Source organism: Hypanus sabinus, chromosome 8 (assembly GCF_030144855.1).
Source record: "Hypanus sabinus isolate sHypSab1 chromosome 8, sHypSab1.hap1, whole genome shotgun sequence".
Classification (NCBI taxonomy): domain Eukaryota; kingdom Metazoa; phylum Chordata; class Chondrichthyes; order Myliobatiformes; family Dasyatidae; genus Hypanus; species Hypanus sabinus.
Window position 1 is genome coordinate 91,266,220 of NC_082713.1, and position 12,521 is coordinate 91,278,740.

The 12,521-nt window shown below is 42.0% G+C and overlaps 1 protein-coding gene across 1 annotated transcript in view; it reads right to left on the minus strand.

Annotated features, from left to right (window-relative positions):
* LOC132398288 (integral membrane protein 2A-like) overlaps window positions 1–12,521 on the minus strand; it is a 46,059-nt gene that overhangs the window by 22,943 nt on the left and 10,595 nt on the right. The window contains exon 2 of the mRNA XM_059977486.1: window positions 679–813. Within this exon, the coding sequence (XP_059833469.1) occupies window positions 679–813 (135 nt within the window). The remainder of the gene's footprint in view (window positions 1–678; window positions 814–12,521) is intronic.

A 12,521-nucleotide genomic window follows, 5' to 3' on the forward strand; every position in this document is an offset into this window, starting at 1 on the left:
TAAGGGCCTCACCCATCTCTTCGAGCGCCAAATACAGGTCCACTTTAGTTTTTGAGGGCTCTCTTGCTCTCTCTAGTTGCTTCTTTTCCCTTAATATACTCACAAAATGTCTTTAGATTCTCCTCAAGCTTCTCTGCTAAACCTAACCAATGCCCCATTTTGCCCTCCAGACTTCCTCTGGACTACTCCTGCTGTATTCCCTGTACTCCACTAAGGTATTATATCCAGATGCCTGTACTTCACACCCATGCCTCCTTTTTCCTGGCTGATGCCTCAACATCTCTCACCGTCTAAGGTTCCCTACTCCTACCAGTCATATCCTTCATTCAAGCAGGAACATTCTCCTCCTATCTCACATTTAAAAGCCTCCCACTTGCTGGGTGCCCCTTTGCCCCCAACCAACCTCTGTAAACTTGTCTCAAACTGTCAAAATGTTAAAATAAAATGATGAACATGCTAGCCATTTTCCGTTGGCTAAGTATATCCTGTAAAAGAGATCAGCGCAGTCATGGTGGGCTGAAGGGCCTGCCCCACTCACAACTCGACCTCATAAAAAAAAACACTGCCACCTCCAGTTTAAATTCCCACGGGGAATATTGTGGTGTACCATCAATGAAATTCCTCTTAATAAAATCAATGCATTTTATGTTGCAAAATGCAACTACTTTGGCAAGTTACCTTTGGAACAATGAATCGATAAAGACAAGCTCCTCCAATTATTAAACCAGACAGTATGAAAGCCAGTCCAAGAAGTGTAAACAGACATCTTCCTGTGGCATTATCACCACCGCTTGCTACAGCAGACTCCGGATCCTATACAAGAGACAACATAATTAATACCATTCTAAACTCGTAAATAATCATTCAACAATACTTTTCCCATGGAATTCAGATAATATATTTTCAGTAATAAAAACGTGCTTGCTAGAATTAATGTTCATTTAATTTTTGAATTAGATACTATGATTTTTTCATAAATTTCTTTTAATAACCTACAGTCCAAGTATTTGTACTTGCCATTAAAATAATATAGACAAAAGGGTGTTTTTTCCAATTCCAATAGCTAGTTCAGTTGGTTCTACTTCTACTACAGTAACTAACAGAGCAATTTGCAGTTTAACATTATATAAACTATTTCAATAAAATGCACATCAGCTGCACTGAAACTTAATTATTTGCAGTGGCAGTGCTTAGCTTCAATATATCAATTTTATATACTTACCAGGCAAAAACAAACCACTGCACAAAAAACAAATTCTTCTGATTTGTACAGATCAAATCAAATTGTGAATGTAAAATAAAAATGAGCAATTCCTGAGCAGAAAATGAATATCAAATACAATATGTGTAGAAGATTTTTAACAGTATTTACCACTGGTTGCAATGAATAATTAAATGATATAAAAAATCCAGAAATCAAATGAACTTCTTCAATGGTGTAGTAATCAGTTGATTCATCAGTCAGCAAAGTCAGGTGTTTTATTTGTTATTTTACAATTGCACTGATATGAAAGCATATACAGAGTAAAACAGATCAAAAGATTCCACAGAGGGTGAAGCTCTAAATGCTTTGTTCTGTTTTTCAAGGAAGGAAATGGGGATTACGGGACCATAAGATATAGAAGCCATTTGGTCCATTGAGTCTGTTCCACCATTTCATCATGGCTAATCCATTTTCCTACTCAGCCCCAATCTCCTGATTTCTCCCCATATCCCTTCATACCCTGACCAATAAGGAACCTATCAACTTCTGCCTTAAGTATGCATAAAGATTTTCGGCCTCCACAAATGCACGTGGCAAAGAATTCTAGATTCACCATTCTCGGATTAAAGAAATTCCTCCTCATCTCCATTCTAAAAGGACACCCCTCTATTCTGAAGCTGTGTCCTCTGGTCTTAGACTCTCCCACCTTAGGAATCATCTTCTCCACATCAACACCTTTCACCATTTGATAGGTTTCAATTAGGTCACCACTCATTCTTCTGAATTCTAGTGAACACAGTCCATCAAACATTCATGACAAGCTATTCAAACCTGGAATAATTTTCATGACCCTCCTTTGAACCATCTCCAGTTTCAGCACATCCTTTCGAGGATTAGGGGCCCAAACCTTCTCACAATGCTCCAAATAAGGCCTCACAAGTGCTTTATAAAGTTTCAGTGTTATCCAAGAATCTATAAACTGGTGAGCCTTACATTAGTGGTAGAAATTAATGAAGAGGATAGAATTTACGAGCTTTTGGAAAACGATAGTATGATTTGTGTAGAGAAGGTCAAGTGATACTAAATTGACTGACTTTTTCGAGAACATGATAAAGGTGGCCGATGAGGGTAGAGCTGGAGCTCCATGACTAGTGCTGTTCTGCAAGAATCCGTTCTAGGAACTGTGCTTTTTATAAATGTAAAAACGTAGATGGGTGGGTTAGTAAGTTCATAGACAATGCAATTGTGGATAATGTAAAGGATAGGCAAAGACACACCAGGATATAAATTAGATATAGACAAGGGCAGAGAAATGGCAGATGGTTTTTAAATCCAACTATGTTCAAGCTGCTGCACCTTAGATCATCAAATGTAAGGGACAGTTGCTGTTGCCGTGTATAAACTCCAGCTAAGCTGCATCACCAATTCTGCATTCAATTCTAGTTACCTCAATACATATATAGGATGTGATGCTTTGGAGAAGATGCAGAAGAGGCTTACCAGGATGTTACCTGATTTGGAGGGCATATAGTCATAGAACAGTACAGGCAAAAACAGACTCTTCAGCTCATCTAATCTGTGCCAAACTATCAACTTTCTTAGTGCTATCAACCTGCCCTCCATAATCCATGTACATCAAATTTTATCTTCAATGTTGAAATTGACCCTATATCCACCACTTCAACTGGTAGCTCGCCCTATACTCTTGCCACCCTCTGAGTTAAGTTCCCCTCATGTTCTCCTTCAGCATTTCACTTTTCACTCCAACCCTAGTTCTGGTCTTACCCAACATAATTTACCCCTATCTATACCCCTCAAAACTTTGTGTACCTCTATCAAATCTCTCATTGTTCTTTGCTCTGGGAGTAAGTTCTACTCTATTCAACCCTTCCCTATAACTCACATCCTCAGGTCCTACCTACTCGCTTTTCAATTTTCTCTGCATATTTTCAATCTTATTGACATCTTTCCTGTAGGTAGAGGACCAAAAATTGATGAACCTGTTTTCACCAATGTCTATTTCAACTTTACCATGACATTCGGTTCTCAATATTTAGATTTACGAAGGCCAATCTGCCAAAAGGTTTCTTTACAACCTTATCTACCTGTGAGGCCACTTTCAAGAATTATGAATCTGTATTCCCAGATCCCTCAGTGCCTTACCACTCACTGTGCAAGTTTTACCCTGATCTGTCTTCCCAAAGTACAACATCTCACAATTGTCTCCATTAAATTCCATAAGACCACAAGAACACATTATCCCTCTCAACCTTAACCTCCAGCTTTCTCCCGTAACTTTTGACGCCCTGACTAACCAAGAACCCTCTGCTTTAAATATACTCAATGATCATTTGTGGCAATTAATTCCACAGATTCACAACCCTCTGGCTAAAGAAACTCCTTCCAGCAATGTTCTAAATGGATTTCTGTCTATTCTATTCTCTGGTCCTAGACTCACCCACTATAGGAAACATTCTCTCTACATCCACTCTGTCTAAGCATTTCATCTTACTCTTCTATACTCGAGCGATATAGACCCAGAGCCATTAAACGCTCTGCATGTTACCCCTTTCATTACCAAAATTATTCTCATGAATATCCTCTGGATCCTCTCCACCGCCAGCACATCTAACATAAGGGGTCCAAACCCACTCACAATATCCCAGTGTGATCTGACCAATTTTTGATAAAGCCCCAGCAACACATTATTGAAATTCTATTCTAGTTCTCTCGAAATGAATATTAACATGCATTTGCCTGCAAGTTAACCTTGAGGGAATTCTGCAAGTCCATTTAAACCTGTGATTTATGAATTTTTTCCCTGTTTAGAAAACAGTCTACACCTTTATTCTTTCTACTAAAGTATATCACCATGCACTTCACTGCACTATATTCCATTTATCACTTTTCTACCCATTCTCCCAATCTGACAAAGACCTCTGCAGACTCCATGTCTCTTCAACACTACCTGAACCACCCCCCCACCCCCAACCTACTTCCGTACTGTCAAAAAACTCGGCCACAAAGCCATCAAATTTGTGATACAGAATGTTGATATATAATGTAAAAGGCAGTCCCCTTAGCTTTTATTCTGACAAGCACATACAGGTAGTCTCCGAGTTACGAACATCCGGCTTACAGACAACTCGTACTTACGAACCAAGGACGGAGAACGTCATCCGCCATTTTAAGTCGGATCACGACACTGTCCACCATTTTAAGTCATTGCCGTTGACACTGTGTTGAGTGTTTAACTTTGAATTTGGCTTAAACTTTTCTTAGTAATATTCATCCTGACCCCACCCACCCCCGTTCCGGTCGGTGGTGGCGCAGTGAGATCAGCGCCGGGGTTCCTGAGTTCGATCCAGTGACAGACCACTCCCGTGCCGGACTGATGTCAATCCATTGACTCCCGTACTATCTGTGCCGGGTTGATATTCGGCAAAACTCATCATACCAAATCAAATGAGACAGGAAATGCTCAAAAGAATTCATGAGTCACACCTGGGGATAATGAAATGTAAAGAAAGAGCATGGGACATTCTCTATTGGCCAGACATGTCAACACAGATAGAGGACATTGTGTCTCAGTGTGCTGTTTGTAATGAAAATAAAAACAGCAATCCAAGAGAGCCTTTGCTTCCCCATCCACTACCAGGAAGACCATGGGAAAAGCTTGGCACAGATCTCTTTCACTACAATGGTGCAGAATATCTGCTTTGTGTAGACTACTATTCAAAATATCCGGAGATCACCAAATTAAGTGACACGTCCAGTCAAGGTGTCATTACCACAACGAAGTCGACATTCGCAAGACATGGTATTCCAGATATTGTCTTCAGGGACAATGGTCCACAATATGCCAGTAGTGAGTTCAGAGGGTTCTCAGAAAGCTGGGGATTTCAACATGTTACTTCCAGCCCAGGGCACGCTCAGTCTAATAGACAAGCAGAGAGAACTGTACGAAGTGTCAAGAACATGCTCAAGAAGGCACAAAGCAGCAACGGTGACCCGTACATTGCTCTGCTTGAACACCGCAACACACCGATTGAGGGTGTAGGGCTCTCTCCTCTGCAGCTGCTGATGGGACGTCGTCTGAAGCCCAAACTGCCAACATGCACAACTCTACTGACTCCTGAAGGTAATGCTCAAGTACATGACAAGCAAAAGTACAAGCAAATAAAGCAAAAGAACTACTATGACAGACATACAAGACAGTTGCCAGATCTGCATACAGGTGAAAATGTCAGAATACAGAGTGGAGATACTTGGCAACCAGCAGTGGTTGTGAACAAACATCAGCAACCAAGATCCTTCATAATTCGCACGCCAGATGGAAGAGTCCACAGGAGGAACAGGAAGCATCTGCTGAAGACAGGCGAGAGGGAGTTTCCAAGTACAGATGCACAGGACATTTCCACAGATACAGACATGGAAACAGATGACACCAAGAGTGAGGGGTGCAACGAAACCCCACGACGCAATGAAGGTGAAGGTTCGGCACAGACCGACAGAGGTGGAAATGCACACCGCAAAGACACAGAGGTCACTCGAGAGACTGACTCAGATGAAGGACAAGCACAGTCACAGTTGTATTGCACATGGTCTGGGAGACAAGTCAAACTTCCAGCTAGATACAGAGTCTCTCCTATAGTCTCTCACAGTTTGAGGCAAAGTCACACGTTATAAGTTCCAAGGTGTGAAATAAAACGTTTATTAGTCTATGTTAGTAAAAGAAAATATACTGCTGTTAGTATTGTAAGATACAATGTAAAATACAGTATAAGTTAAGATGTTTTTTAGTTTATGTCATGACTGTTGCAATGTAAGAAAGGCATTGTTTTGGTAATTCAATGTTGTAAAAAAATCTTGAGAAGGAGGATGGAATGTACTGTGTGAGTATTCATAGGGCGGAGTGCAGATGACGTCAGATTGGCGGTAATAGAAAATGGAAGTCTGGTGAATAAACGTGGTTGTTCAATATACTGCGGTGTCTGAGTCACATCAATACTACAAGAACGGTTGGTTTAGGCAATAATTTTATTAAGTGGGTGATGGTTCTTTGGTTGCGATTCTCATTAATGGTATTAGGTCGGATAATTTTAGTATTCTGAGGGACAGCCAGCAGGGCTTCCCTTTATCACCACTACTTTTCACATTCAATCAGAGCCATTCACACTAGTAGCTGAGGCTATTCAGCGAGACCCCAAAATATCTGCTCCAGACATAGAACTAAAGTCACATAAAATTACATTGTATGAAGATGATGTTCTAATTTTCTTATCAAACCCTGCTATATCAGTGCACCACCTTATACAATGCATCAAGTCATTTAGTGCCTTTTCAAGTTATAAAATCAATTTTACTAAATCAGAGACTATGCCTCTGGGGAATCTGCAGCAGGTACCTGACACTCAGGGTGTTTTCCCCTTTAAATGGTCGCAGACAGGTTTTGTTTACTTTGGCATATTTATCAATTGTTCAAAGCTAACTTCACACAGCTATTTGACAAAATCAAACAGGATCTTGAGCTGTTAGCATTCTTCCCATTTCTGAATATCCTTGCTCAAAATGAACATTCTTCCTCTTCTGCTCCACCCAATACGAATAATTCCAGTCATTTTTACCCAACAAATACTTTTTTAAAAAATGGCTGGTTTATTTCTTTCATCTGGGACAAAAAAAAAGACCCTGTATTAAAATGTCTAAGTTACAGCTTCCCAGTAGTCTAGGGGGCCTGGATTTTCCAGACATCAAAAAATATCTATTATGTTCCTTTTCTTCTTATGTGGTTGACTGGGCTTGCAGGGACCCCTCCTCAATTTGGCTAGACATTGAAGCTTCACAAACAAAATGCCCTCTTAATAATTTGCTTTTCCTCAATAAGATGCAACTAACTAAGGAATTGTCGCAATCTATTAAAAATTAATACAATCAGGGTATGGACGGCGGTGCGATAAATTGAGGGCAATGCAGTGAAATTATCACACTTTACTCCAATAACCGGCAGTCCAGATGTTCAGCCTGGCATAATAGATTCTGAATTTAAACTTTGGATTCCTAAGGATATTTTCCATCTCGGAGATTTGCTTGATAAAGGAAAGATGATGTCTTTTAGTCAAATAGTACAGAAATTTAACAAACTCAACAAGGATCTTTTTCGTTTCTTTCAGGTAAGAGATTATATACAGAAAAAAACATCATTGTTAACTGATTTCTATAGTTCTGGCATAGAAAAGAGGGTGTTTTGTTCTAAGGATGAAGTCCATTAGTACTTCTTACAGCATCCTGAGTTCTTGTGGAGAGGCTGAGCAGCTGGGAATGTTCTGGGAGGAAGAGCTGGGAGTAGAAATTACAGCTGAATCATGGGAAGACATCCATGATAGTGCAAAGAAGATTTCAGTTTGTAATAGAACTAAAGCATTGCAACTCAAAATTCTGCACAGAGAACATCTGACTCCAGATTGTCTCTGGAAATTTAAGACGGGGGTTTCTCCAATGTGTTCTAAATGTAAAGTAAATACTGGAACTTTCACCCACTGTTTTTGGACTTGTCCCAAACTTCAGGCATACTGGAGTGATATTGTGGGTGAAATTGAAAAGATTCTGAAGGTAGAGCTTGAACTGGACCCAGTGTCTTTTCTCTTAGGCTTACCCAGCAGTCCTATTATTAATGCACATCAGAAAAAACTTTTTAACATCCTGACTTTTTGTGCAAGGATGAACATTTTACTTTGTTGGTTATCCAATAAGCCCCCTGGACTTTTTGGTTGGTGTAAATTAATAATGGATACTGTTACGAATGTACCACAGCTCTGAGGGGCCGAAGGGTGCGGGGTAGCCCCCTCATTTGTGAGAATCGCAAGAGCATTATTGGGTTGGGTCAGAGGACCCAGGAAATGAGAGAGAGAGAGACATGGCCATTGTCTCCTGGAGACAACGTTTGTGGATTGGGGACTATGCTACGTGCAAGCCCTCGGGCAAAGTGGGCTGTTTGAGAGAGAGATTGCATCATCACAACCTGATTGACATCTGAGACCCCGTGAGGAAGTATAAAAGAGGGTCTGGGGGAACAACCCCTTCAGAAGCACCAGAACAAACGCTAGCGATCCCGTAATAGCGGGAAGCCATTTGAAGGAAGCCACGTGCGTTCTGTTCCCTTGCCTGGGGGCTGGTGGCTGGTACCACGGAAAACGACTTGGAACTAACAACAGGGAACCAACTCCCCCCGACTCAATGGATTGGCCTCATAAAGACCCGGGCAAGTTTCAAACCGTCTCTCTCTTAAACCCAAAGAGCTGCAGCTTGAAAGGACAGTGACTTTTATCTTTCCATTGGACAATACAATATCCCCTAGACCGGGGGTCGGCAACCTGCGGCTCCCGAGCCATTTGTGGCTCTTTCACCTCTGTGCTGCGGCTCCCTGTGGCTTTGGGAAATAATTGGTCAGTATTTAATTAAAATGTATTTTATGTTAGTTTGTTAGCTTTTGAAATGTAATTCTAAATTTGAAGATTATGGTGATCTTGTACAATCTAAGTGTGGCGACACATTTCCTGGCACATCCGAAACGGCTCACAATTAGCCAGCATTCCGGCTAAGGGAGATAGCCTACGGGGGTTTGTGAGTACGCGTCTTTTGCAGCATCTGCGTCCATGGGGGCTGGGTTGAGGGAGGCTTAAAAGCAAGGCTGTTTAGTTCGAATAAAGTTATTCGACTGCAGTTTACTGACTGCGTGAGCACACCGCTACAACGTGTTTTTATCGCTATTAATATACGTCACCACTGCCAATACCTGACACCCGCCAGTGCGCGATTTCTTTAATTTTTCGATCCAAGGTAAGCCAACTATGGAGAATTCTAAAAAAAGAAAAGTGACTGAAGAAAACAGAACATTTAATGATACGTGGACAGATTCATTTGCTTTCACTGTTGACGAGACTGGTTTACCGGTATGCTTAATATGCAATGAGAAACTAGCAAACAACAAAAAGTCAAATGTCGCAAGGCATTTCCAGAATAAACACGCAACCTTTGCTCAAAAATATCCGGATGGAGATGAGAGAAAAAAAGCCGTTTCGGAACTGATGCGGAAGGTTGATCTGAGCAAAAATCATTTCCAGAAATGGATGAAGTCTGGAAAATCAACGACATACGCCAGTTATATTGACGCTCAGGAAATAGTCAGGCACGGGAAGCAGTTTACAGATGGTGAATATATAAAAGAATCTTTCATTAAGATTTCAGAACATCTATTCATGGACTTTAAAAACAAGAGTGAAATTGTGCAGAAAATCAGGGATATGCCCCTCTCTGCAAAGACTGTCAAAGACAGAACCATAAAAATGGCAGAAGACATCACAAGACAGCAAATTAAAGACATCAATTCAGCTGTGGCCTACTCGATTGCCTGTGACGAGTCTAAAGACAAAGGTGATATTGAACAAATAGCGTTGTTCTGCCGGTATGTAAACTCTGCCGGGCCACAGGAAGAACTGATTGAGTTGATACCTCTAAAAGACCAAACACGGGGGGAGGACATCTGTGAGGTTGTCTTGAATTGTTTAAGAGCCAAAGGAATAAAGACCACCCATCTGGTGTCAGTAGCTACTGATGGGGCACCTGCTGCACAACAAAGTCCAGTGGCTGTCCAAAGGGGAGGTGCTGAAACGCTTTGTCGCGTGTCTGGAAGAAGTGAAAACTTTCCTGGGCAGCAAAGGGCTCAACTTTCCTGAGCTGGAACAGCCAGAGTGGCTGGAAAAGCTACACTTCATGACAGCTCACCTGAACACGCTGAACACAGCTCTTCAACGGGGTAAGGACGTACAGCCCTGCACATGTTGGAGGATGTTTTGGCATTCGAGCGCAAGTTGACGTTGCTTGCTAGAGATTTACAGAAAGGCACATTGTCTCACTTCCCCAATTTGAGAGAGTTCAAACAAGGTCACGACATGATAAATTCGGAGTATTTACATTCTGCAATCATCGCAATGCAAACATCGTTTGGGAAACGCTTTTGTGAGTTCAGAGAGGAAAAAAACACATTATCCTTCCCGGTCACTCCCCTAAGCATCGATCCATCCCTACTAAATACGACTGCATTGTCAGGTGTGAGTCAACCTGAACAAGTATGATAAATATTTTAATTGCCTATTATTTTACGTATATTCATATGTTTTCATTGTTCAGTGAAATAGTCCTTTTATTTTTCAGGTTGACAGCTGGCTGACGTTATTTTTGGTTTGCTGCTGGCGGCAAATTTAAGTTTGGCGTTTTTCATAAATACAAGGAGGACTCAAATAGACGTTGAGTATTTTACTTAAAAGTAACCTTCAACCCAACGTCTTTTTTTCGGAGTTCAAAATGTTTTTGTTGCATGCAGAAATGTAATTTCATTTTCTCTGCAGGAGTTCATCAATTTCATAAATGCAACACATTATAGTTTGTTTATACATAGCATAAAGGCAAAACAAAACGTTGTATGCAGTGTTATTTCATTTTAAATGTCAAGCGGGTTTTGCGGCTCCCAGTGTTTTCTTTTCTGTGGGAAACGGGTCCAAGTGGCTCTTTCAGTGGTAAAGGTTGCTGACCCCTGCCCTAGACAAATGATAGAGCTATTGCCTAATTGATGATTATTATTAAACCCGCGTTTTTAGATTGAGTATTGACGACGTATTTTATCTGAATGTCTGTATTAATCTTATTTTTGTGCCCCTTTATAAATAAAGACTTTTAAAAACAGTACCATCAGACTTCAACGGGCCTCTCTATCTTTGCTGGTAAGTGACCCAGATACAGGGTTCGTAACAACAATTGGGGTTCTCGTCTCGAGATTTGAAACCAAATTGGGGAGCCAGTGAATCGGGCTTGTAAGTCCAAACTTGGATCTGGTACACGGGTAGCCAGACGGGAAACCAGCAAAGATGGATGTGGATGAATTTATAGAAAACCCAACTCTGGAGGCGCTAGAGGCTGCCACCAAATCAGACTTGGTAAATTTGGTGAAGGGGTTAAACCTCGCAGAGGTGAGGTCGTCCATGAAAAAGCGGGAGGTACAAAGGGCAATAACCCAGTATTATATTGGGAAGAATGTGCTTGCAGCTGAGGTACTGGAAAATATCCCTGAAAAGGTACCAGCTAGTGGGACGGCTCAGTTAGAGTTGGAGAAATTAAGGCTGGAACATGAAATCAAGTTAAAGCAGCTGGAAGAGAGAGGGAGGGAGGGAGGGAGGGAGAGAGGGAGAGAGGGAGAGAGGGAGAGAGGGAGAGAGGGAGAGAGGGAGAGAGGGAGAGAGGGAGAGAGAGAGAGAGAGAGAAAGAGAGAGAGAGAGAGCCGACAAAGGGAGCATGCGTGCCAGCTAAAGGAGTTAGAGGTGAAACGGGATCAGAAGCTCCAGCTAAGGGCGTTAGAGGTGAAAAGGGAGCAGGAAAGAGATAAGAAGCAAAGAGAGCATGAACTTCAGTTAAAAAAGCTGGATGCAGCTGAGAGGGAGAGGGAGGCAGCGAGACAGAGGAAACATTACTTGGAGATGGAGAAGTTAAAGCAAGAGCAACGCGGTCAGGGGTCAGACCGAGAGGAATGGTTTGATGTTAGTCGGGCGTTGAGGTTAGTACCCCCGTTCAAGGAGACGGATGTTGATAGTTATTTCTTGCTTTTTGCAAAGGTGGCAGTGAATCAGGAGTGGCCCAGAGCACAGTGGGTGGCATTGTTACAAAGTGTGTTAAAAGGGAAGGCCCAGCGGGCATATGCGGCGTTGTCCATGGAGGAGAGTTATGACAAAGTAAAGGCAACCATTCTCCGGGGTTACTAGCTAGTACCTGAAGCCTATAGACAAAAGTTCAGAAATTTACGGAAAGGGTGGAATCAGACGTATACCGAGTTTGCCCATGAGAAGGGTGTGCTCTTGGACCGTTGGTGCACCACAGAAATAGTGGGCAAGGATTGTGGGCGTCTCAGGGAGTTAATTTTGATTGAGGAATTTAAAGGTTGTGTTCCGGAGGAGATCCGGATGTATTTGAATGAGAAGCCGAATAAGTCCATCTCAGAATTTGCTAGGTTCGCAGATGAATATGCCCTAACCCACAAGACAAAGTTTTCCTCGAATAAAAGTTCCCCGAGAGACTGCGGGAACGATCAAGAAAGTCCACTGGCTGAGGCAGAGGTCCCGCCGGGAGCTAGTGGTAAGGTTGAGGGGGAAAGGCCAGACGGCCAGAGATTTCAGGGCTTGACCTGTTTTAATTGTGGGAAGAGCGGTGCTTTGCTCTGAGGAGGGAGACGGGAAAAGGGAAAGCAGCAGTCCCTCTCGGATGTGCCGTG